Source organism: Phyllostomus hastatus, unplaced genomic scaffold (genome assembly GCF_019186645.2).
Source record: "Phyllostomus hastatus isolate PE091 unplaced genomic scaffold, TTU_PhHast_1.1 phas_scaffold_11, whole genome shotgun sequence".
NCBI lineage: Eukaryota > Metazoa > Chordata > Mammalia > Chiroptera > Phyllostomidae > Phyllostomus > Phyllostomus hastatus.
Window position 1 is genome coordinate 1,505,731 of NW_025334005.1, and position 25,816 is coordinate 1,531,546.

General features: G+C 57.5%; 1 protein-coding gene across 15 annotated transcripts in view; it reads right to left on the reverse strand.

The window, feature by feature from the left end:
* Positions 1 to 740: 740 nt before the first annotated feature.
* Positions 741 to 25,816, reverse strand: part of PPP6R3 (protein phosphatase 6 regulatory subunit 3) — a 117,453-nt gene continuing 92,377 nt past the window's right edge. For 6 of the 15 annotated variants that reach the window (XM_045855448.1, XM_045855449.1, XM_045855459.1 and 3 more), the window contains 10 exons: positions 22,428 to 22,525; positions 20,846 to 20,900; positions 19,978 to 20,108; positions 16,517 to 16,638; positions 12,464 to 12,617; positions 11,459 to 11,565; positions 10,005 to 10,155; positions 5,054 to 5,071; positions 4,676 to 4,795; positions 741 to 2,189 (listed from right to left, as the gene is read on the reverse strand). In XM_045855448.1, coding sequence (XP_045711404.1) covers positions 2,138 to 2,189; positions 4,676 to 4,795; positions 5,054 to 5,071; positions 10,005 to 10,155; positions 11,459 to 11,565; positions 12,464 to 12,617; positions 16,517 to 16,638; positions 19,978 to 20,108; positions 20,846 to 20,900; positions 22,428 to 22,525 — 1,008 coding nt within the window. In that variant the 3' untranslated portion in view covers positions 741 to 2,137. The remainder of the gene's footprint in view (positions 2,190 to 4,675; positions 4,796 to 5,053; positions 5,072 to 10,004; positions 10,156 to 11,458; positions 11,566 to 12,463; positions 12,618 to 16,516; positions 16,639 to 19,977; positions 20,109 to 20,845; positions 20,901 to 22,427; positions 22,526 to 25,816) is intronic. The other 9 variants (XM_045855456.1, XM_045855455.1, XM_045855451.1 and 6 more) reach the window with 5 other exon arrangements.

Here is a 25,816-nt window from a genome sequence, read left to right on the forward strand (position 1 = left end):
TGAGGGGCCCCACCACCAGGGGCCGGAAGCCCAACCACGGCCTGGGGAAGGGCCACTCCGGGAGGCCGGGCCAGAGGCCCGCCGGGCGCCCTTAGTGGTTCTCTCGCCACAGCCCCCCGCCCCGTCTGGCTACTGGGGCCCACGCGAGGTACAAGAGGCGGCTTCTAAACACGGACTCGGGCTTGGTTTTTGTTCTCTGCAATGCAGGCGTCGCTGCGTAGGCGCAGGCTTGGGCTCGCCGCGAGGTCCCGTGCGGCCCGCAGGCGGCAGTGAGAGTGCTCGCGCGCCCCGCCCCCGGGCTTCCCCTCGCACTCTCCCGGCCACTCCAGACGAGCACACGCAGCACGTCTCTCGTCAGCAGCCAGAGGCTGGAAGCCAGACGCCGTCCCCCTGGGTGGGGCGGGGATGCCGACCAGTACCACACCGCACAGGGTGGCCTGTGCCCCCCAGAGACAAGCGTGTCACCCACAGCAGGCCCTGCGGTGCCATGCCACCGAAGCCGGCGTCCGGCGTCCCCGCGACAAAGCAGAGGAGCCCCGCCCTCGGGCAGTGCTGGGTGCCAGAGGAGCCCCCACGGAGTCTCCCGGAAGAGGAGCTGACACAGAGGGTCCCCCAGGAGGCGCGTGGAGGCCGAGGGCGCACACTGACCGCGCTGTCCTTGCGTGGCCGGCTTGCCCTGCCGACCCCGCGAGGAGCTCCCGCACCGTCCACGGCGAGAAGCAGACGAGGAGTAAGGCACCGACATTTGATTCTTTTATTTCCGTATGCGATGTAAGGTTTAGGCACGCTGCTTGGGATGCTATTTTCTAAAAAATCGTTGGCCATTTTTCAGAATATCCGTTTGGTTTTAAATACTGGTCAGGAAAAACAAATGATGTAAAAATAGGTGAATAATTTTCTATTACAGAAATGAAAAACTGATTTGCATCTAAAATTGCAAGAGGTGAAGTCATTTAACCCTTTCACCAGACGGCACGCAATATACAACATATTGCTTTAGCTGTTTGAGAAGGCTGTGATGGATTTTTATACTGACATAGAAAATTATAAATTACATTGAATTAGTATCCATAATCACTATATATATACACACACCAGTTCTGAAAAAGCGGACTGGCTGAGAATTTACAAGTGAAAACCCCACAGGGTGCAGGAGAGCAGCCTGCCCGCCCGGTGCCGGAGCCCGACGGCCGGCCTCCACGCGCAGCCGGCCGAGGGGCGCGGGGCGGGGCGGGGCGGTTACGTGTGCGGGCTGCTCTGCAGTTCTCACTGGTGATGCCTGTCAACAAAGTAAGTTTTGGTGAATGGGTTAAAAGGCAGATGAACTACCGAAACAAAACAGAAAACAAAACAAAAACGAGAAACGAAACCCAAACCGCTAGCCGTAGACACGCCTGGTGCTCTAGTGTTTCGCCTGCACCAACGGGCGTCTCAGCAAACCAGGCCGGAACAGAGCGTGTGGCTCTACGATAACACCAGTTTACCAACTAAGCTGCAGCAATAAATACTTAATCTCTACCAACAGACTTACATTTTTGATCCGCTTTTAACAATACAGAAAACAGTTACCAATCAAAAACTGGTTATAAAAAGAACACCAAATATTTCTTATTCAAAACCACTTTTGTAAGTTAGAACAACCAAAAGAACACAGAGGGCATCTCAATCCGGCTACTCCTTGCCAACCTGGAAGAAAAATGAATTCAGAATTTTGTACAAGGTGAAAAAATGTATGAAAACTGCCTAATACTTTGGTCACACTAATAATTGTCAAATAGTTATGTTTCAAATACAATAGCTCTGTGTATTCACTTTTATAAAACTATTCTTACAGCCATTTCCACTACAGTATTACTGCTATTATTACATGGGCGGCAGGGTCGTATTTCACAGGCCACCCATTATTTAGAACAATACAATATAAACATACGCAAAAATTCTTGGTATTTGTCAATGTGCAATATCGGTACACGTCTGAATCTCTCTGTACAATGTCTTAGCGTCTAGAGTAGAAAGGTTGCTGGTCCTGATCCCGTGCAGAGGGGGCGGCGGGGGCGGCGACGGGGCGGCCCCGCCGGCACCCAGAGCCCTGAATGGTGGCGGCCCGCGGTCCTCGGTCAGCAGCAGAGGCCGCTCATCATACGGGGCCGTTCACCGACGCGTCGCCTGGCACGCTGGGCTGGTCGGTCCTGCGGGCGAGAAACAGACACCTGAGGCGCTGGGGCAGAGACGAGGTGGGAAACGCACTCCGTGTAGCTCCCCGAGGGCGGAGAGGGGCTGTTTTGATGTTCTTTATGCCATGCCTAGCGCCAAGCCCAGCACTTGGTACGACAGTTACGTAATGAAACACTTCACAAATGCATTTATCTAAAGCTCCAGAAACGCGGCTGAAGGGCCTCTCTAAGCGTCATCTAAAGCCTCGAACCCCGGCCATCGGCTGCCCACCTGCAGACGAGCAGGCGCCACAGGGCGGAGCCCGCGCCCCTCCAGCCGCTCGGGAGCACAGGCCAGGCCAGGGGCCGCAAAACGTTGCCCCCGAGGCTCATCCCTCCTTCAGTCCAGCCTTTTATCCGTTCCGTATGCTGGAGCCCACAGAAAATTTCACTTGAAAAACGGTTCTGCGACTGGGGGGGGGGGGTAGCACACAAAAAAGCAGCTTGTCAACAGGACTCCTGGCAGCAAACGAGGGTGCGAACTGTAACCACGGAGCCCCTCGTAGCCGGGGGCGGGGCTCTCGGTGGGCCAGGTGTGGATAGAGTCCCAGAGGCCAGCCAGCAAGCCGGCCAGCGACGACCTCAAGGCACGGGGCTCCCCTGTGGCGCGGCCCGGGTCGCACAGAGAAGGCAAGAAGGGGCCTGCGGGCCAAAACGGGAAGCACACGAGCACGGAACGAGCACCAACAGTCACAAACAGAGCCGAGACGCCGAACTTGGTGCACAGCTGGGGAAACTGCGCTTCGGTGGCACCGCACATCTCCGGGAGCGACAGCGCGCGCCCGTCGGCGTTTGGCTGTGGCGGGAGCCACGGGGGCGGACTGCGCGCACACGGTCTCGGGCAGCTCTGTCGCCAACACTCCCCGAACTGCTTTAAGAACACAAGTGGGACAGTCACACCAGAGAGTCTGCCTTGTCCCTGCTGTTACCAGCGCCACCCCGGAGGCCGTGCCCCTCCGCCCCACCGGAAACGGGCACCGGTTCCCTCGCCTGACTCTGCACCCCCAGAAGCACCCCCCCCCCGCCACCGTCGCCTGCATCCGCCCTGCTAGTGCTTTTCCCTCGGGCCCAGGCCGGCGGCCGCCGCGCTGAGCTGGGCACTGACGGAAGGACAAACACACTGGCACGGACGACGCCCCACTTCCTGCAGAAGTTCACCCCGCTCCGTCCCGCACCCCTCAGCCCTGCAGAGGGAAGGCAGGGCTCTTCACACCAGTGGTGTGCGGCGGGGAGGACAGAGTGGGCTCCGAGGCGAACGACTCTGTGTCCCCAGGGAGCCGTGGACACGCCGACAGCCTCCTGTGCCTCACGCCGGAGAAGCGGGACATGCACCGTCCTGCCGCGGAGGCGGGTCCCCGAGTCCGAGAAACGAGGAGAAACCAGGGCGATGACAACCGACCGGGAATCAGACCTACGAAGGGCCTTTATCAAACACACACCGAAAACCCAGGCAGAGAAAGTGACTCGCCCGAACGCAGCGGGGGCCGCGCGCCCCAGAGCCGGGGCGCCCCCTGCCTCTTCCTCTGAAAGCCCCCGCTAGAGCTGATACGCCCAGATGGTTCTCGTTTCCTTCATATGCAAAGTCCGTACATACACATACATCGCCTTCACTCTGGCTATCACGTCCACAGGAAACAAAGGCAGAGCTTGCTGGGACGAGAGAGGTTTGCTAACGGGTGGACAGAGTGCCCCCTGCTGGCCCCACGGGTTACATTACCCCGATAAGCCTAGAAGATTCCGGGGAGAGGAGGCCTGGCAGGAGGGAAAGGACAACTTTTCTGAAACGCCGTAAAGCTTACCTTGTTCCTTGGGGAAGGAACATTCAGACGGAGAGACAGCTCATACAACAAGTTAACTCTGGGAAGTGCCGTGACCCCAGGACAAGCCCCCTCTTCCAGCGGGGTCCCCAGGGTGCCCAGCCACCCTCGAGACCGCGTGGCGGCACCAGGACTCAGGCCTGGCCTAAGTGACAGGTGACCAGGACGGAAACATCTGCTGGGGGAAGGTTTTCACACTCGGGGGTCTGCAGAAACTGACCCGACCAGGGTATCACCCACGGGAGGAGGACGCTGAGCTCCACGTATGAAAAGGTCCGCAGCCAGGTCCTCCCTGTGTGTCATGTGGGCACGTCCCCGGGAAAACGGGCCCCAGGAGCCGCTTGTGCCTGGCCGTGGCGCGACTCCACAGGCCCACAAGAGCCTGGCTGCCACAGTCAAGGGGACCCAGTCTTGGAGGTTCATCAAAAGGGGAGGGGGGCGCAGTGCCTGTGTGAGAGACACCCTTCCACCCCCAGTAATTCCTGGAAGAGCCAGTGGTGTCACCGAGCCTGTTTCCAAGCCCCGAACGCAGTCACCCTGACCCCACAGGGGCCGATGCCTCCCTGCCTCTGGCCCCCGCCCCCCGGTGCCCAGGAGACAGCAGGCGAAGCCAGGGCAGGGCCTGGGTGGGCAGCCCTTACCTACCTCTGCTCAGCACCACTGCCGGCGGGCCGGGGGGCCGCAGACTTTGCCTCGGCCGGCTCGGGGCTCTCCTCCGCGTCTTTACAAGCAGCATCTTGAGAGGTAGACAGTTTTCCTTCCTCGCTGCAGTGGAGAGGACCAGAGGCAGCATTAGGTCCCCGGGACGTCACCGCCAGGTGGAGGATGAGGGCACATGCACATGGCTCTGGAGTTGTGGCTGCCATGGAGTTAAGCCCTGGGGCTGAGCATGCGCAGGTGAGGGACACGGGCCACAGACAGCGACCGGGAGACCACAGGAGGGAAGGATCACGCAGGAGGGAACTGGAGGGAACGATGTAATGCGACTGGTGTTGATCACGAACGGCCCCGGGACGTACATACCGATAGGATTTCAACACTCTGACGCCCAGTGTGCAAAACAGAAAAGAAATGTACAAGAGTTTCAGAACACTCCTAGAATGAGGGGTGGGGGTAACATGCCCCCGACTGCGCCTAAGCAAGTCTGCAGACTCGGAGGAGGTGTCAAATGAACCTGTTTGAAGGAACGAGTCTTTAGTTAAGCATTTTGCTTCTGAGGCTGAGCCCACCACTTGAACAGTAGGACAGATCCCCACCAGCTTGCCGGCCGAGGCCATGGGAGCGGGGTTCTGTGGCGCCTGAACCAGCCCCGACCTTCTCAAGTTGCCCTCTGACCTCAAGCAAGAAATACAGACACCCTGAAGGAAGAGAGCCAAGAACTGCAGCCAGAGCAGGGAGAAACAGAGGGCCAGGGGAGGGCTGCTTCCCCTCGGGCAGCTCCTGGTGGAGCGGGACCGGCTGCAAACGCTGTGAACTGTGGGCTGGCGACTCAGACCTCCATCTGGGTCTCCGGTTTGCCGTGACCAGGACGGCGCTGACCTCAGGCTCCAGGGCAGCTGGAGCTGGAGTGGGTCCAGGGCAGACCCACTGCACTTGGAGCTGGCCCTGTCCTGGGTTGGCTTAAGACAAGCCTCGTTTTAGGGTAATTTCTTGGGTGGCTTTCAGATGGACCTGGCGATGCACAGAGGAAAATGCATGGAGGAAAATGAACTAAGGTGCAAAGGTCTGTGGGCGACCTGAGCTGCCGGGCCCACTGCCCTTTATCCCCGCCCTCTGCACCCCCCCACCAAAGTGACCACCTGAGCCACTACACACGTCCAGGGCGGGGCTGCAGTTGCTCTGTGGAAAATGGCACAACAGATGTTAAGAGAAACAAACTGCTCTGAGTGCTCACAACTGCCAACCTACCTCCGCCCACCCCGCATCTCCTTCCTGTGGAACGCGGTAGCACAGACACCCTCCGAGTCACAGAACCGGCACCGACTGGTGCAGCGTGCGGGACTGCTGGCGCTGGGGCAGAAGGCCGTCTGCCCCGCTGACGGGGCCCCACGGCCTGCCCCTCCCGCTCCACCTGCCTCTCCCGGTGCCCGGCGCCCACTGCCTGACACCTCTGTGCACGATGACTGCGGCACTGCACAGGGGGCGTCCGCCACCCGCCTCACCCACCGCAGGGCAGCAGGGCCATGGGGCCCAGGGGCCCCCAGCCCTGGGCACCACCCACCTGATTCCCGCCAGTCTCGAAGAGCAGCCGGGCGGCGAACATGCTTTGAGCGTTAGTGTTTTTGGCCCTTTTGGATTTCCTGGTCTCTCAACTGCCTACTGACACCCTTTGCCCGCCTTCTGATCTGGGTGCTCTGTCTCTTCCTTACTGCTTTACGGGAACTGAGTAGCAGGTGTGAGCTTCCCGTTACCTGGACACTGGACGCCTCAGCCCCTCAAGTTGCCACCGGCCACTGAGTTTCGCCTGCAGCATTTTGTCAGCCCAGAATTCTTAACTTGGATCCAACCCAAGGCTATCCTTCGCATTGTGGCTTACGCTTTTGAAGATTTTCTTGTTTTACTTTTAAAAAGGAAGTCCCTTTCTGCCCCCGACCAGGAAGACACAGCTCATCGCCTCTAACCGCCGCGGGGCTCCGGGCACACCCCTCACCGACACGCCGTCTCAGCACTCGGGGAGAGAACGGATGGTCAAGACATGCGAGCCGTGAGCGCGCGGCCACGGAGAGCAGCCCTGCACGTGGCCCATCTCCCACGCTGACCTTCAGCCCGCCAGGAGCCGCTCTCAGATGAGGTCCGGAAGGCTCGGGCATCCCTGGCCCCTAGCCCCCTCCCACGGAGCCACCCCCGTGGGTGCCGGCCCCTCGCCCGAAGTGCGGGCTGACCAGCTGGTGCGAATCACCGGGACTGCGCGGCGTGACCGAGGACATGCCGGGGAGTCTCCTGTTCCATCTTCCTCATTTACGGCTCTCTAAACCATTTGGGAGCCTTCATTATTCCACAGATGTTTTAGAGCGTGTTTGTCCAGTGCCTTTTAGAAGTCCAGCTGAACTCTGATCGAAATTGCACTAAACTTGGTCGCCGGACGTGTGGACGCCTCCGCGGCGCTGGGCCCGCCCCGCCCGCGGCCAGCTGCCTGGGTTTCTGCTCATCCGCGCCTTCCCCGGCAGCTGTCGTCGGCTCTTCCGAGCTCGCATGCTCCCCGGTAACCCCCCAGGGCGAGGTGTCCGGTGGCCAGTGCTCTGCCTTTCGTTACACTCCTCCTTGCTTGCTACTGGCGTGAAGAAAAGCTCGTTTTCCAAAGTGCCCTCGTACCGATGGGTCTTGCGGAACTTTGCTTAGCTGACGATCGGTCATTATAGCCTGGGCGCTAACAGGCCCACCGTGTCCCGCCCAGCCTCCCTCTCGACCTTGCCCAGGCCCTCCCATACAGGGGCAGCGAGGACCGGCACCCCGATGGGCCCCTCACCGTGAGCGGCCACCGCTAAGGGCCCTCCTGACGTGCGGTCCGCACCGCAGCGCTCTGAGACTTAACTCTCACCGAGGTCAGGAAACTCACTGCCGCCCGGCTTCGCCCAGGGCTTCGGCCTCATGCGGGCGGGAACCTCATGAGCAGCGCCGTCAGAAACGTTGGACGGGCCCTTTCCGTCTACTGAAACGCGGCGCCATGTGCACACAGACATCGAGGTGCTGAGGCTCCCGCGGGGGCCCCCGGCACACACCCGGAGCGCCGCGAGGCATTCTGAACGTGCTGTCGGAGTCTGGCGGTGACACCACAGACGGAACCTCGACACTCGGTTTCCTTGAACGGCACGCGAGCGGATGGTTTTCTGTCATCACCCTCATCTGGTTCTGGAGTTCAGTGCCTCACAGAGGTCGGGCGGTTTCTGCAGGGTGTCCGTTTCTGTAACCTGACACAGAAGCCAGCGGGCTGAGGTGCGCGGGCAGCGGTGCAGCCACTGCCGCCCGCTCCCGCAGATGGGCCGCCCCGCAGTCTCCCGCTCCCCATTTCCCGCCCTGCGGAAGGGCTCCTCTGTATCGTTTGTCCGATTCAAAACCTGTTCGTTTGTATCTTTCTTCTTGTTATTAGGTTCTTCCTCCTCCATCCTTCTACTGAATATTTCTTTGCTGGCTATGGCTTTTCTTTTCTTTTTTTTGCTCTCTAGGTACTTTTTAATTTTTTTAAAATTTTAGTTGTTGTTCAAGTACAGTTTTCTGCCTTTACTCCCATCCCAGCCCACCTCCCTCCCTTTTCTAATTTACCCTATCCTTTGGAATATTAGAAATTTACCAAACTTCAAATCTATCAATTTTTTCCTTCCTTTAATGGTTTGGCTTATTTTTTTTTAATCTTTTTCCCCTTCCTTTTTTTTTTTTTTGTGGTTGGCTTTATCTCCTGTATCTCCCTCCTAGTTCTAAAGATACGCTCTTACGAAAGCTGTAGCTGCGCCTCTTGCATATACGTTGAGATCTTATCTTCCTCCCAAACGGGCGGTCCCTGTTTGGAGCCCGCTTTTCCTGCTGGACAGAAGGCCCTTCACTGCCACGCACCAAGTCCACGCAGGTGCAGCGGGTCAGTGTGCGCGCAGCTCCGGGCCCACGCTGCGCCTTCTCGGCAACGGCGTCAGTTAAGAACCCCCCCGGCCCCCAACTTCATTCTTCGAAATGGTCTTCGCTGCTCTCGGCTCCCTTTGGCCTTCTTCAGGAGCCTCTCAGCCAGCCTCTCAGCTCTCACCAGAAACCGCACCGGAGAGACACCAGAGCTGCCCTCCCGTGAGCAAACACGGTGCAGCCCCCCCGTTCACTCGGGGCTTTACCCCCTCCCCGTCTCAGTTACCTCGTGGGAAGGGCCGAAGCTTCACTGACTTCAAGCGAGGGACGTGTCAGGGCGCCTCGTACTGGCTCACAGGACACGACCGATCCGTGTGTGTCCGGTGAACTTCCCCAGTAGTTCCAACACGTGTCTGTACACGCAGCGGGAAATCTTTGGTAGAAAATCACGATCTACCAACGACAATCATCCCTCTGTCCTTCCAAGCATTCGTGCCTTTTCTTCAGAGTCTACGCGGTGTCTGCTGAGCCGCCAGCACAGCGCTGGAGAGAAGCCGCGACCGCAGGTGCCACCGCCTGGGCCGCCCTCTGAAGGGGACATTCCCGACGTGCCCCCGCCCAGACCGCCCCACTCAGGCGGCCGGCGGATACTGTCCTCAGGTTCAGGGAGCCGCTTCCTCTGTCCGGGCTGCTGAAAAGTCCTGCATGGCTTTGACTTTTACCAGACGCTTTTCTCCATCTACTGAAGGTCCAAACGTCTTTCCCCTCTTCGCCCACCTGCGAATCGCCGTCAGTGACCTTCACGCCACCACGCCCTCACGTTCCCGAGACACACCCTTGGTCCTGCCGTCCCACCCCGTGAGAGGCGGCACGCGCGCGCTCAGGTCCTGTGTGCACAAGCCCACGCGGGCGGGAAGCTTCCCTTCAGCGCGGTACCGAGACCCAAGCTCCAAGCACTGATGTAACTGCAGGCTGCAGATTTTGACAGAAGGTTCTCATCTTTTTCTTAAAGCCATCGTGTTGCTACTGAACTCATGACTGCATGGCACCTGAAGAAAAGGATCAGTGCGACACCAAACCTCTGGTTTTGATGGGCTGAGCTCTGCAGCCTGTCTGTGAGTCAGTTTCCACGACGACCACAGACTGGTCCATTCCTACGCCCGTGTGTTTCAAATCCGCTGGCCTCACACTGCAGTCCTCTGAATACTCCCAGACAAGGGCGGGGGGTGGGGGTGGGGTGGAGGCGTGCACGCTCGGGGACCCAAACCCTCCGTCTCTTCACTAGGACCCCGAGTCTCACAAAGACGGGGGAGAGGCCGGGTCAACGCCGGAACCCGCGTCTGCACCGAGACACAGACGCCAACCGAGGAGGCTCCCCCACGTCCTCCCCAAGCCTGAGGCCGCCAGCCTGCCCCGCCCCGGTTACCTTTTGAAGACGGCAGTCTCTGTCTTGGCATCTACAGTGAGGCTGAGGGTTTCCTTCACGCCGCCATTCATCACTGTCTCAGTTACCTTGTCTGTGCCTTCCGCGTCCTCCTCTCCGTCGGAGCTGGCCTCCATGGCCACGCTGCCGGGCACTGAAACAGCACACACCCGACGGTCACCCCCACCGTGCAGGCAAGGCTCTTCCGTGCGGACCAGCGCGCCGGCCTGCAGGGCAGCTCCTGCCTGAAGCCCGGGAGATAGCCGGCCGGTGTCGCCGGGGCCGATTCTGCATAGGCCCGTGGGAGAGAGATGTGCACAGGACCGCACACCCCCACAGCCTTCCGAGCTCCCAGTCTGCCCCCACACCCGCCCTTGCCCCGACAGACTCTGCTGCTCTTCGCGGACCCTGTCTGCAGCACGGGCCACAGGTGGCAAGCCGCTCCACCACCCGCACTCACAGGCTGTCCTCTGCCCTGTCCCTTGCTCACCCTGTTTCTTTTCTTCACGTCACTTGCGGTTCCTCGTGGACCTCCTACACCAGGGAGCCACCTGGGCTACCAGTTGTGAGCCTGGGCTCTGAGACCCGGTTTCCTGAATTCGGAGCCCAGCCTCACCACGACTAGCTGTGCAACCCTTGGGCAAGGTGCTTAAGCTGCACCCGAGTTTCCTCAACCACAAAATGGGGACGAAGTGAGGTCCCCTCTACAACCCGGCTGACAGGACGACGACGGAACCAAGGTCAGCGCTGGCTCTTCCTGGCCCGCGGTTCCCCGCCCCCCGCCGTGCCCTCATCTCTCTCTCTCTGGGGGTTGACCTCCCTGTCCCTCTCCACACCCCCGTTCTCCTTCCCAGCCCCGCACCACCCTCCGCCCTCTCGCCCCACCTCCCAAAGTGCTGCTCTTCAGACTGAAAGCAGTTCAGGGCCTATGCGAGGAACCATGTGCGCATTTTGAGTAACAAGAGGACCCACTGGACACCATGAACCACTCTGTTCGTGAAGGTGAGAAAGACAACAGAGAGCCCACTGCCGGAAACACACCCAGGCACTTGCACACCCGCTCCAGCACAGTGAACCCCAAGAGACAGAAGCACAGGGTGCGGACTGGGCATGGGGCTCCCGAGAGCCCTGGTTCCAGTCGCCCGCACCCCTCCCTGGGGCCCGTTCCCTTCTCTGTGCACTGATGGGGCCGAACAGCCCCTCGTTCCTCCCAGGACCGACACATGGCAGCACCGCACGAGCTCAGCCTCCCCTTTCCCGCCGTCCGTGCACCCGAGACCCAGCGTCTCACTCCCCTGGCTCCTCCGAGCCCCTGGGCCCGGCGCCGCGGGAGCCCGGGTCTGGTTCTGTGGGCCTGCAGCGCGGACCAAGACACCCTTCCCGCTCCAGAGAACGCCAAGGCGGGACGAGCCACGGAACCACGGTGTGCAGGCCGCGCCCCGGCTCCCGGCACCCACCTTCGGGCGGCACGGCCAGCACGGTGACGCCGGGAGTCAGAGGGTCCATCGGCTCAGTGCTGGTCTCCATCTCCACAGGAGAGTTACTCCTTAAAGACTCCTTCGTACTTTTAGAAAAGAGAAAATTCAGATGTTACTTAGCGGAGAGTAAGAGCCCTCAGGTACTGTTATTCACAAAAAGCCTTTGGAAACCAGTCCCGATCCACCAGGGAGACGCCGGCAGCTGGTTCAGGTGCCGGGGACGCGCGGGTCCCAGTGTGGACGGGACGCGCCCTGCTGGCCCAGCAGGGGAGTGGCCAGGGCTCCCCGAGGTTCAGAGCACGTGAGCCTCACCACAGGCCCAGGCTCACAGGCGTGCACCGCACAGCACCGAGGGGACCTGACCGCCCGGGGCCGTGGCAGAGTCGGTGAGACAACGCACGGCATTCTGGAGACATTCCCTGCCCGCTCCGCTCCCGCTGGAGTTCCCACAGCGCACGCGCGTGGGTCCGCGCCTGCTCTCTGGTTTGCCTGAGGGGTAACTCCCACTCGTCTTTCCGGGGGACGAGGGAAAGCAATGTTCTGCAAATCAAACTAAGCCTGACAGGACATGAGATCCACGGTTAGGGCTCACGTGCTGACGACAGCATTCAGGAAAAGGCTGAATGACGGGGCTGTCGTGGGGGACACCGGGAAGACCGCGGCACGCCTGGCACACCCCTTCGGCAGGCTGCGAGGGAGACGCCAGTCCGCCGAGGGCCGTCGGTTCCTGGGCGCCCCCCACCCTGCTCTCTGCGGCCCCGGGAGACGCTGCCTGCCCCCACACTGTGCCCACCGGCCCCTCCCTCGGCTCTCCCTGGGGAAAGGAGGGGGGCGGTGACCTTGTTCCTGTACCTCAGCTGCGTCACTACGCCCCCATGCGGGCTTTTCATGTTCAACTTGGAAGTCAGTCTCAGTGACAGATGGCCCAACCTGAGTGCGCGCCACCCCCGCTGTCCTCCGAAGACACCCAGAGAGCTGGCTCACCTCGGGGAGGACGGGAACTCCGAGAAGGAGGCCCACCCGGTCTCTTTGGTCGGCATCGGCTCCTCTGCGCTCCAGACGTCAGACCCCACGGAGTCCAAGGGAGTGCCGTGGGCGGTCTCCATGGGGACGTCGAAGTTGGCCGACCAGCTGGGCGCTGGAGAGGGAAGCGGTTTTGCCTTGAGAACACTCGGGTGACACGACAGGGGGCACCTCTCAAACACAGAGGCGCGGCGGTGCCCGTCCCCCTCACCCACTGGGCCGGACAGAGCAGAGGTGGCGCCCGCACGGCACCCACCCGCTTGTGCAGCTGCACGTGTCCTCTGACCCTCAGCACTCCCCGTTCCTGAGGCCTTCTTTCCCGTGGAAAATGTCAAAGACGCAGAGCTCCACGTGAAAGAACAGGCTAGTGTTAACTCCTCAGTTTTGGCAAGTGTACCAAGGCCACACTCACACCGGAAGGAAGATGGGTGAGGGAAGCCACTCCCTGCAAAATCTGCAACTTGTCTGTAAATCTAACATCACTCCAAAATAAAATGTTTATTTCAAAAACTGTTGACTACCCAACTACAGTTAAGAAATGCAGGGCCCTCCACCCCATCACGGGTTCTTCCGTACGCTGGAGACAAACTCCTTGGGGACACGCCCTCCTGTGCTCAGGACCCTTCCAGACTGTCCTGTTCATCTTTCCACTTGGCTGTCATTTGTATCCTTTGAAACGTCCTTTGTAATAAACTGGCAATAGTAAAGTGCCTTCTGAGTTCTGCGAACTGCCTTAGGGAACACTGGAACCCAGAGGTCACAGGAACTCCCCGCTGCTAGCTCGTTGGTTGGAAGCGCTGGAGGCCCCGCCTTCTGACAGGCACCTGAAGTGTGGGCAAGCCCTCCTCACCCCTCACCCTGTGAGGCCCAACCCCAGCCCCAGCCCCAGCCGGACAGGACCCACACGGAACTGCAGGACGCGGCTGGTGGCGGGGACCTGGTCCGTGCATGAAGGCCCACACGGCTGGAGTGAGAGGTGAAGCTGGGAGAACGGGCGAGTTTTCCTTCCGTTCCTTCTAAGTCCCACGGACACGGGGTGATTGCAGAGGCTGACTGGGACCGGCACGGGGCATGGGATTCCTGTCCCGACGCCTGTTTCCATGCCACCCGCCTGCCAAGTTTGGGTCTGTCCTGCATGTCTCTAGCTATTTGGAAGATTATTCTAGAAGCAAAGGACTGAGCAGTACCTGCACACAACAGGAATGTTCTGGGGTTGAAGAAACACCTTGCTGTGCCTGTGGGCAAGTTAGCTACCTTCCCCAAGCCTGGGTTTCCTCGCTCTTTCTCTTTTTCTAAAGTATATTTTATTGATTAGGCTATTCCAGTTGTCCCACCTTTTCCCCTTCGCCCCCCTCCACCCCCCTCCCACAGTTCATGTCCATGGACTGTACATACAAGTTCTTTGGCCTCTGTATTTCCTACGCTGTTCTTACCCTCCCCGTCTATTTTGTACCTGCCATCTCTGCTTCTTATTCCTTGTACGTTCCCCCCCTTCTCCGCCGATGACCCTCCACGCGATCTTCATTTCTAGCATTCTGTTCTGTTCTAGTTGTTTGCTTTGTTTTTGTTTTTTTTAGATTCTGTTGTCGATAGTTGTGAGTTTGTCATTTTACTGTTTGTATTTACTGTTCGTATCTTCTTTCTCTTAGATAAGTCCCTTTAACATTGCATATAATAAGGGCTTGGTGATGATGAACTCCTTTAACTTGACCTTATCTGGGAAGCACTTCATCTGCCCTTCCATTCTAAATGACAGCTTTGCTGGATAGAGCAATCTGGGATGCAGGTCCTTGCCTTTCATGACTTGGAATACTCCTTTCCAGCCCCTTCTTGCCTGCAAGGTTTCTTTTGAGAAATCAGCTGACGTCTTATGGGAACTCCTTTGTAGGTAACTGTCTCCTTTTCTCCTGCTGCTTTTAAGATTCTCTGTCTTTAAGCGCTGGCATTTTCATTATGATGTGTTTCAGTGTGGCCCTCTCTGGGTCCAGCCTCTCTGGGACTCCTTGAACTTCCTGGACTTGTGTCTATCTCCTCCACCAGATCGGAGAAGTTTACTTTCATTACATTTTCGAATAAGCTTTCAATTTCTTGCTCTTCCTGTTCTTCTGGCACCCCTATAATTTGGATGTTGGTATGTTTAAAGATGTCCCAGAGATTACTAAGCTTGTCCTCATTTTTTTCTGAATTCTTGTTTCTTCTCTCTGTTCCAGTTGAATGTTTGCTTTTCCTCCCTTTGTTCCCAATCAGTGATCTGACACCCAGCTTCCTCCTCTTCGCCGCTGGCCCCCGACATTTTTATTTCACTTGGAACAGGCTTCGCGTCTTCCTTTATTATTCTGCGGCCATCCTCTGTCGGTTCTCTGAGCATCTGATCACCAGTGTTTTGAGCTCTGTGTCTGATAGGCTGGTTATCTCTGTTTCAGTTAGTTCTTTTTCTGGGGTTTTGGTATTTCATTCGGGCCGTATTTGTCCCTCAATTTGGCAGCCTCCCTGTGTTTCTGTGTGTCAGGTAGAGCTGCTTCTGCTCCCTGCGCTGGTGCACCTGTTACGTTGTAAGGTGTGCAGCCCGTGTGGCTTCACGGTGGCACTGCATGTGGGGGAGGGGCCGGGGAGGTAACAATGCTGCTTACCTGGCCCTCGACCCGTTTCCCGTCACTTCCCCGCTTCCCATAAGTGACTGGCGCCCTTTTAGCTGCTGCCCTGGTGCTGATCCCAGAATGGGTGGATGTGCGTACGCTCTAGGACCCCATGGGCCCTTTAAACACACTCTCCAGAGAGCCTGGCAGCTTCTGCTGCTGCCCCAGCCCCCAGTGGTTTTTACGGCCAGAGGTCATATGACTTTACTTTCCCGAGGCCAGAACCCTGGGCTGTGCAGTCTGGCCTGGGGCTGGGATCGCTCCCTGCCCAGTTGTCCCTCCTGGTTTTCCACCCGCTGCATGTGCATGTGCACTGCCCATTCCACTGGCCGCTGCTGCGTGGCCACACCACACTGTGTCCTCCCCTCCCCTCCCCTCCCCCCTGTCTGGATGAGTTCTCTGCAAAGCCTTGGTGGTCGGACTTCCATGTAGTCTGACTTTCTGCCAGTTGTGTTTTTTGTTTTTAGACTGGGTGTTTTTGTTGTGGTTCTGCAAAGAGGCAACATGAGTCTGCCCGTGCCTCCATCTGGGCTGCAGGTCCCCTCGTCTGCTCGGCTCTGATAAGGCCCACCCACTCACTGTGGTTCTGCTGAAGGCGCGCCAAGCCTGCCCGTCACAGGTGCTGAGTGGGGGTGCGCCCACACTCCCTGCCCCTCGGCCCCTGTGAGCGTGGCAGCGCTATACCAAGAGCAAGAAGGGAGGATACTTGAAAATCTCACCTGAAACTCTTAGACGGGAACAGTATTTTAATTAAAAATGTTTTTTTAAACCTCACCTGAAGATATAGTTTTAAGGATTTAGAGAGAGGAGAGGGGAGGGAGGAAGAGGAAGAGAGAGCGAGAGAGAGCGAGTGCAAACACCAACCAGCCGCCCCTCAAACACGCAACCTTTGGCGCACGGGGCGACGTGCCGCCCAGCCGAGCCACCGGCCAGGGCAAGAGGCTGACAGCATTCCTCACTGACCAGCTGGCAGGACAGAAGCACTTAGCGAGACCAGTTTTAGCATTTCAAGATTCACAGAAAAACTCTAAAAAACCCACTAACATTGCTTCAGCTTTCAGGTGTTCCCTCTGCTCTGGGAGTTCCCGACTCTCCGACTCAGGGGACTTTCCCGCCGGCCGCAGTCGGGGCCCCTCCCTGCGGCGCCGGCCCGGGGACTGCAGCCCGCCCGTCCTCCAGCCGGACACACACGAGGGTGTCCGCGCACCGGGGAGCGGCGCCACCAGCAGAGGTGTGACTTGCCCCATCCCTCAGGCCCAGGCGACACGCATGTCAACGCCTCCTTCACAAGTCACCTCAGCCCCTGCAGACCAGTTCGCCTCTTTTTAAAACCCATTTCCGACACAGAGCAAGGAACACAAAGAGTAAGGTGACTCACGCTCACTGAGGTCCACCTCCATCTTGTCCTCCGTGTGGGCGCCACTGGAGTCGAACAGGTCTTGCTTGGCCCCGTCCTCATCTTCCGAGTCTGTGCTCTCCTCGCTGTCGGTGCTCCCTGAGCTGAGAAAGAAGGGGCCGAAACTGCTGATGCTGAATTACCAGCCGATAGCCAAACCCAGAGCGTTCTGGTCCTCCGGCAACAGAAAAACCACGCTGCGCTGTAACAGGGGCACATCTGACTGTCGTTTCATCAAGACTCGGCTCTCTGCGCTGCCTGATCCTCTGCTTAAAGACGCAAACCACAACCTGAAAGCTGCCTTCCACAGGGGAGCAGCAGCACCCTGTGGTGGCGCCACCCGGCCTTTCCCTGCCGACCAAGGGTGCCGAGCCCCTGCCCGCGTGACTCGGCCACCCACACCCCTTCTTTCCTGGGGTTTCTCCTCCTCTCTGGTGCATTTAGGAACTGGGTTACTGTCTTTCTTCTCAGGACAGTTCTGAGAGTTCTTTGTAGCTTCTCCTACAAATTTCTTTTTAATCAGCTACGCAGTTTGCAAATGTTTTCTCCCAGTGTATGCTGTGTCTTTCCATCCTGTTAGGTGTCCTTCCCGCAGTATTTAATTTGACCAGCTCAAACTCACTAGGAGTTTCCTACCGTGTACAGTGTTTTCGGTGTTGTCTCTTAGAAATCTTTGCGTCACCCAAGGTCACAGAGGTTTCTGGTGTGAGTTTCGCAGTTTACATGCAGGTCGAGGGCCCGTGTTGAGTCCGTGTGTGTATGTGGGGAGAGGCACGGGCCGAGCCGACCTCCTCGCAGGCCGGTGTGCCACCGTGCCCAGGGCCGCCTGGCCCGAGTCTGCCCTTTCCCCACAGAGCTGCCTGAGCGCCTGCACCGAACACCGGCTGTCCACACGCCTGTGTCTGGGGCCCATTCCGTCCCTCACCCTGGCCCCGGTCTCACCTATCTCCCTGTCCGAATCCCTGGAAGGCAGGTTGTGCGGGCCCTCCGACTGTCCTGTGTGAACGCCGTTCTGACTATTCTAGGTCTTCTGCATTTCCACGTGAATTTAAAATCAATCGGTCAGTCGGCACCGGAACACTTGTCATGATTTTGTTCGGAGAGAACTGGGTTCTTAACAATCCCGAGTCTTCTGATCATAAACGTTTATCATTACTCAGGTCTCGGTTTCTCTCAGCCACTCGGTACTTTCCAGCGTGCCGGTCTTATACCTACTTTGCCCGATTTATCGGCACATACTCAGCGCTCTGGCCGTGCCGTGAACAGCACCATGCAGTTACGTCTACCATGGAGGTCTGCCGCAGAGTGCCGAAACACAGTGTCCTGGTCTCGTGCTGTGCAGCCCTGCTCAGACACTTAGTCGTCCTGGACGTCGTTTAGTGGGTTCCAGTAAACCTTCTACACGGACAGTCATGCTTTCTGTGAGTCAAGACAGTTTTACTTCTTCCTTTCCAACTAGATGCCTTCTATTTCTCCGTCCCGACCTCCTGCACTGGCCGGAACAGCCAGCGCAGTGCTGAGAACGGCGAGGGCAGCCGACACCCACCTCCTGCTCTGATCTTAAGGGGGCAGCATTTGGTCCTTCAGCACGAGGAACAGTAACTGCAGCCTCACTGGAGAGGATTTCATCACGCTGAAGAAATTCCCTTCTATCTCCAGTCTGCTGAGAATCCTTAGGGATAAATGCTGGATTCAGCCACGTGCCTACTAACTGGTTTTCCAGTGCTAAGCCACACCAACTACACGCTCCTGGAATACACACTGCTTGGCCTGACACATTCACCTGCTGAAAGTTTAGATGCTTTCACATCGACGTTTCTGAAAACAACCGGTCACTTGTGATACAACGTAATATCAGCTTTTGGTATAAGGCCGCACGATGCGGCAACCTCACAGAGTAAGACGGGTACGATCCCTTTTCTGTTTTTCTGGAAGCTTCTGTACAGAACAGACTGGTATAACATCATTCTGAAACGTCTGGTAGAATTCACTAGAAAAGTCTTTAATAGACGTAGGACTATTTAGGTTATCTTTTCGGCTTGAGCGTTGGTAGTGTGTGTCTTTCAAAGATTACCCTGTCAGCGTTATTGGCATAGAGCTGTTCACAGTGTTTCCCTATTGTACTTTTGGGTATTGTCGCTGACATTAGTAACCTGTAACTTCTCTCTTCTTCTTGATCACTGTCCAGAAGCCTGACATTATAGTTAATCTAGTCAGAGAACAACTCTGATTACCGTGATTTCCTTGCTGTTTTTCCTGTTTTGCATTTTGTTACATTTAAGGTGAAAGCTGAGGTGGTCACTGATTTGAGAAGCTTCTTCTCTTAAAAAGCAAGCAGGGCTCAAGCTGACGATCCTCTTAAGCACTGTTGAGCCGCGTTCTCCAAGTTCTGACACGCTGTGTTTCTATTTTCTTTCCGTTCAAAATACTGTGTTGTTTCCCCTTTGATCTCTTTTTTAACTCCTGTGTTATTTGGTTTCCACACATTTGGACGTTTTCTAGAGATCTTTCTGCTACTCACTAATGTTTCTAAGTTAATTCCAGTGGGGCCAGAGAGCACACTTCGTACGGCTGGGAACACCCCGGAGTTGACTGAGACTCGCCGTGTGGCCCAGACGCAGTCTCTCTGAGCAGCGAGCCCCAGCACGCCCGAAAGGAGCGCGCACTCTGGCGCCGAGGGGCGGAGAGCTCCGCCGCACCCGGCAGGTCCGGCTGGCTGGTGGTGTATGTGAGTGTCCTGAGTTTTCACTGATTCCTGCTGACTGTGTGATCAGTTACTGGGACAGGGGTGTTCAAACATCTGGCTGTAACTGTGGGTCTGTCCACTCCTCCCTGCAGTTCCACCAGTTTTCCTCCGTGCATTCTGAAGCTGTTATTAGGTGTGTCTTAACCAGGGAGGCTCTGATAATGAACACTCAGTTCACAAGAAGACCTCGTACACAGAAGCAAATCCGTTTAGGCTCTTGTGATACCATGACTTAAAAAAAAAAAAAAAAAAAGACTGAATTGATTCTGATGGGCATCAACTGACATGAGTCTGTCTCTTCAAGTTAGATTAATTTTTACAAACAACTTGCCTTGGGGAAACTCTCTATCTCGTGTAAGAAACACTATACGATTTGCTGCTGCTGTTACGACTGCTGAGGGAACAGTTATTCGGAGCACCCCACAACCACAGCCATGGGCGTCGCCGCCCGCTCAGGGAGGCTGTGCCACAACGACACCCCAGGGACCACAGAGGGGCGCCTGCAGCAGTCCTGCCGCGCCGAAGAAAGGAGTACACGCTGGCCCCCCATGGCTAACCAGGGTGTTTCTGACCAGGACCGAGTCCTAGGTAGGTCTCCAGGTCAGACACGCAGGTGTGCAGAGGCCGCAGTGGTCTCCCCGACAGTCTCTGCGTTCTGCACCCGGCACCACCGCCCCTGGGACGGCCTCTCCATTACCTGGACCGTCTTTGGGACTCCGGCGTAAAGGCGATGTGCTTCTCCTCCCAGATGTCCTCCTCGTCAGAGCCGCCGTCGTCGAACTGCTGGATCCGCTCCTTGCAGCAGGCCTCGAACAGGGCGATGTTTCCCTGCATGAAGAGCACAGGTGCACCTGAAGACTAAAATTCTCTCCAAAAGGTAACGATGTGAGTTACACTCTTCCACTTCCTTTAAGAACAGCGCCAACCCCACACACCAAAATAGAACGTAAGCACCTAACGTCAGCTTCTGTGAAAACAACGACAAAGTGCTCCCCCACCGAGACTGGATTTGAAACCAGCATCCGAGGGCCGGAGCTGTCCTCGGGAGCCCGTGCCTCTGCAGAGAGCGCCCGCCCACACAGACGCAGCCGCAGACCTGTCAGCGCAGGAAGAGCGACCCGGGCCCTCTGCTTTCCCAGTGCAGACACGCGGCCCCAAGCCCGCACCGCCCACCATGCACCTCGGCCGGCAAACCGGCGGGCTCTCCAGCTGTGTGCACAGAGATCGGGACTGTGCCCGTGTGTGCGAGTGACGGTCACCACCCCTCGCCAGAGGCTGACTGGCCCTGACGGCCCGAGTGTCTCTTCCGTGGACACGCAGCAGACGTGCAGGCAGCCCTGCACGCTAGGAGCCCTCTAAGTGTCTAGACTGCAACCACAAGTGACCCTGGTTTTATCAGCCCAGTCCCACCCGAAGCCACAGGCCTGGCGGGCCACGGGAGTGGGGGGAGACGCCCCGATCCCAGACGCCGCCCGCAGGCCCGGTGCACAGAGCGCCCACGTGCAGCTGGCAGACCCGGCCCCCACGTGTCCTTGCCGCGCGCGGCAGAAAACGTTCGCACTTACACTTTCATTTGTATTGAGAGTAAAGTTGATGTCTGATACCCGATCAAAGGAAACACTGTAAACAAGATAAAGGTATAGAAATAGTTAATCATCTAGACTTACAGAAACAGTAGTCATGAAATTTTCCAAATGTAAAATATTTGTCGTTAAAATCTAAGTTTTTAAGAAACCCTGCTTGCATTAAATGATACCACTCCCTTTGGTGTTAAGTCTCCGTAAAATGGGACAGCTGAAACGGGCGCCCACTAGCTACAGCAGACCCCCCACAACGCTGCCCTGCGGAAAGAGAGCCAGCGCCCAGGGAGACAGCCCGGCTCCATGACCAGGGAGATGACTTGCAAGAAGAAACAAGTCAAAACACGGAAAAGCACGAAGAAGCGGCTGACGCCGAGTTTCCTCCAGGTACAGCCACACTCAGACCAAACTGCACAGACACCCAAGACTCCTGCCAGCTGGGACCCACTGGGAAGGAACCAGGGAGTGGAGAACCCACAGCCCGTCACCCGGGCCGTGGGGCAGGAGGGCTGTCTGTCTCGCCGCCTGCAGAAGACCTGTTCTAATGGACCTTACTCCAAGACCCTGCACCTGTGGCGACGAGACCGTGGGCTCCTAGGCGGGTAGCATTTCCCGCCTGGGAGTACAGACAGGCACGTGCTGCAGTACTAGGTGGGGAGCCTGCAGGTCCCTGGGTGCTCACCCCGGGGCCCAGACACCACACACGCTCCCTTTGGCGTCCCCCGGGCTGTGGCTCGGGGCGCCCTCGTGGCCTGGTGTGCGGTGGTGACAGTGCACCCGAGGTCTGCTAGCTTCTCTCGTGCCTCGACTGCAGCTTGTGACGGACAACAGCCTCCACTGACTGTGGTTCCACAAGCCGCCGCGAGCAGCTGTCACAGCTATGGGGCTCCCAAGTGTCGTCAGGGGTCTCCTGTGAGAGCGGCACCCACGGGCAAAACTGCGTTCTCAGGGAGTCCCGCCCCCCCCTCGTGAACACCCCACTGCCCAGGGCTCGCGTTTCCGCATCTGCGGGCCGGCCGCGCCTCTTCGAGCTGCTGGTTTTCTACAGCGCCAGGAACCCCCATGTCTGCGCCCCTCGTACCCGGACCGCCTGGCTCTTGCGAAAACCCCAACTCGGCCTTACGGTGCGTCACCCGGAGAAGAGAGCCCGGGCGGGTGGGGGTGCCCGTGCTCTAAGTCGGGACCCCGCCGGGCGCAGTGAGGGACCTCTCTGTCAGGCCCGGCCAGGGAACCGACATGGGGGTTTACGCCCCAGACAGCGCTACCTAACAGGAGTGACTAGAAGACAAGAAGAACGGCTGGAGTTCTCCCCAAACCTGGTGGGAAAGAACCGTCTGAGAGAGGCCGGGCCCACGGGCAGTCCCTCTCCGTGGGAGACACTCTAATGCCCCCCCGGGCTTCGGGTGCCGTGGGGCCGGGCAGGCAGGAGCCCAAGGAACACCAGGGAGGGCAGGCTCCTCCCGACTCGGGGGTGCGGACTTGACCCAAACCTCCCGGGAAATCACAGAGTGTCTCTCGAAGAGCAGGACTACACGGGACAATTACGAAAGCAGGAAGACATACTCACTTGCCAATGTCATCTTGATCTGCAAACTTCTCATCGTTGAAGCCAAACTGGTCAATAAAATTGGACGTCATTTGTTGCATCTGATAATCAGAAAAGGCCTGGCAACCCCAGGACCAGTGACAGTGACATAATGATTCTAATGACATTCTACAGACTATTTGCCCATTTGTGTTCCAGAAACCACCTTATTTAAATAGCCATAGGGCTTTAAAAGTTGGTGTGTTTTCTGAGAAAAAATCAAATAATTTCAGACATAATTTACCCAAAAGAGGACACATTTGGAATTTGGTCCACAAGTTATTCTGACGCACATGCCATTGTGATAAATGTTAAGGGACCACTCTGTCCTCTACTGCAAATGATCTGTTGCGAGAGGACTGGGTTGTCTAATTCAAAGAGGTGATCGAGTGGCATGACAGTCTGAAATTATAAGGTGTGTTAGTCAGCTCTGGACACAACCAACCTTCTTTCCATTAAGACCCAACAGCGGGGACCGCCCTCCGCCCTCCCTGCACCCCGCCCCGCCCACCCAGCGCTGGAGGCCGAGAGAAACATGGCCGCCAGTCAACCACCACAGCCCCGTGCACACGGCGTCCAGGGACGCTCCCTTCTCTTTTAAGAAGAAAGAGTCACGTCTCAGAGGCTAGGGAGCGTGCAGAAGTAACCTCTGCTCTACCCACCTCCAAGCGGACAGTTTGGGTGCTGACCCAGACCCACTCTGAAAAGTTCTGTTTCCCACACCGTTCCTAGAGACCATCAGCTCGCCCGGCCCCTAGCTGAGAAACGGGGGGCGTGAAAACGCACTCCTCAGAAAGGCTGGCACTCTGGTGTAGAAGAGCAAGCAGGCCCAGGGGAGCAGGGGAGACCAGGGGGCGTGTTCTGTGCGATCAATCGGCAGTAAGGAATTTATGAAGATAAGCTAGTACCACCCCTCAATCTGCCCAGCAATAAATATGGAGACTGTGGGTGCGGCCCCAGGGCAGAGCTGCGGACAGATGAGACTGCTCTTTCGTGCACTGCGGTCCCATACCAGGGACCTGAGTAGCAGCTGGGGGCTTAGCTAGAGGCCTCCCTCTCCAGGCCCCAGGGTGGGAGGGAGGGGCAGCAGCCCAGTTAACCTGGCCTCTCCTCAGCTCTCCACCTGGGCAGGGCCCACGGAGTCCACCCTGCAGGCACGCCTCTGCCCTTCCTCCTGATCCTCCTCCAGGTGGCAGGGAGTGATGGCATGAATAATCCAAGTTGTGGGTAATTAAAAAAGAAACCTTATATTTGGCTTTGGAAGGCATCTTCCCTTAGGTCTGAGCAAAGCTTTACCTAGAACCTCGCCTTTCCCTAACTCAAGCCACCCGGCCCCACCTCCGCTCACTCCCACCCTCCACGCTGTCTGCTCGCCCAGAGACGACACTACACGAGAGCAAGGGGTGTGGGGCCAGCCTCGCAGGCGTATGGTCAGTGAGGCATTCCAAGGAGGGTTGTGGGAATTGGGCTAGAAAACAAGGAGAGACACAAGTTCTGGGAGGCTGGACTGAGTTCCGGACACGTTGCTACAAAACGTGGCACGCGGCATCCATACTCATTAAGTTGGAAAGAAAGAACCTGTGGTCTCTCACGAGGTAAACCACACAGTTGTGAACCGCGACGACGTGGTGAAGGCAGACCGGCCCTCCCACGTGGCAGGCAGTGCAGGCCCGGCTCTGAGTCCACCAGGCGTCTGGTCACTCTGGGAGAAGGCCCCTGCCAACTACTCTGATTTCTTCCCCTTCAGTGTGTTTCTGTACTTCTAAAGATCCCACATGTTTTGGGTGTAAAAGGGACATTAACAAAAATGTTCTTTTTCAGGGGTGTCCAACCTGTTGGGGTCTCTGGGCCACACTGGAAGGGGGAGAGTTGTCTTGGGCCACACGTCAGATACACAAACACGAATGAAAACTGACGGGCAAAATAAAAAGGCCCGTGCACAATTCTCGAGATGTCCGCCACCAGAGAAGAGCAGAAACCCTCACATAGCAACCCTAATTTTGCAGCGGTCCTTTAGATAATCTTTCAAAATTGCCGAGCAGGGCCAAGTGTGTGATCACTAATATAAAAAATGTGCATATCCAAATAAAATAACTAAGTAAATCTGCGACTGTGTGCTGGGCTGCATTCACAGCCGCCCTGGGCTGTACGTGCCCGCGGGCCTCGGGTCGGACACCCTGCTTTAAATGCTTCACACATCACAGACGTGTGTGTGAGCACACACACCCACGCACAGGCGGCTGTCCCTCGGCACCCGCGGGAGACTGGTCCCAGGAGCTCCGCGGACAGCAGAACAGGGCCCAGGCCCCTTACATAACAGTGCGGGGTATCTGCACACCGTCCTGGCCTTTAAACCACCTGCAGGCGACTCGTGACACCTGGGGCGATGGAGCCACTGCCGAAACAGCGGTCACACTGTGTTGTTGGGGGCAGAAGGACAAGAAGGAAGAGCCCGAGTGCGTCCAGTCCGAAGGGGCCGCAGGCCCGGCTACGCGGTGCGCGTCCGCAGCAGGCCGTTTTCTCCCGAGCGCCTCCCGTCGGGGGCTGACCGCGCGGCTGACGCAGGGCCCGTGAGGCAGGGGCTGCCTGTACGGGGGGCATGTGCGCGGACGTGTGTGCACGTATATTTGCGTCTGTCTGTCTGTCCGTGCGGAGACACAGCCATCGACAGACACAGTTAACCTCTGTGACAAAACAAATGGAACAAACTTAGCCCTCGTTAATGCTAAATCTGTTCCAGCTTCCAGGAAGATACACACTGGCAAAGAACCTTAGGTCTCAACCCTGGTTTTTACTAATAGAGCTACTGAGGCTCACCAAATCCGCTACATGTGAAGACTATTATTGTATTCTATTTAAAGCTACAGAAAAAAAAAGTGCTTTACACTCAAAGAAATCTGAATCTGGGAAACACCATATGGCTGTGTAACGATTAAATCTTTCAATCGTTAAAAAACAAACCGAACCCCCACACCCCCCAGCGTGGCCGTGCTGGCCAGGGCCAGGCACGTGAGCCAGCCACTGAGAGGCGAGCCTGCTGCTTCGTCAAGCAAATTTCTTTGGGAGTGCCGCCTGGGCAGCAGGCGCCGCGCGCCACTGCTTTGGACCTCCCTGCTGCCCGTGCCCAGCCTGTCCGGGATGAGGGGGAGGCGGCGGCCAGGGGAGGCCTCCTCACCCTCCACACCTCTGCCGGGCAGAGGCGTGAGAACAAAGAGTTGAACACTGCAGGTGAGGAAACCAAGGGACAGGAGGCAAAGTAAGCGGGCAGGGGCCCGAAAGCTGTGGGGCCCTCTCTGAGCCAGAGCAGTCCCCACGGTGACTTGCCAGGAAACCTGGCTTAATGATGTGCTCTAAGCGCCCTGCACTTGACT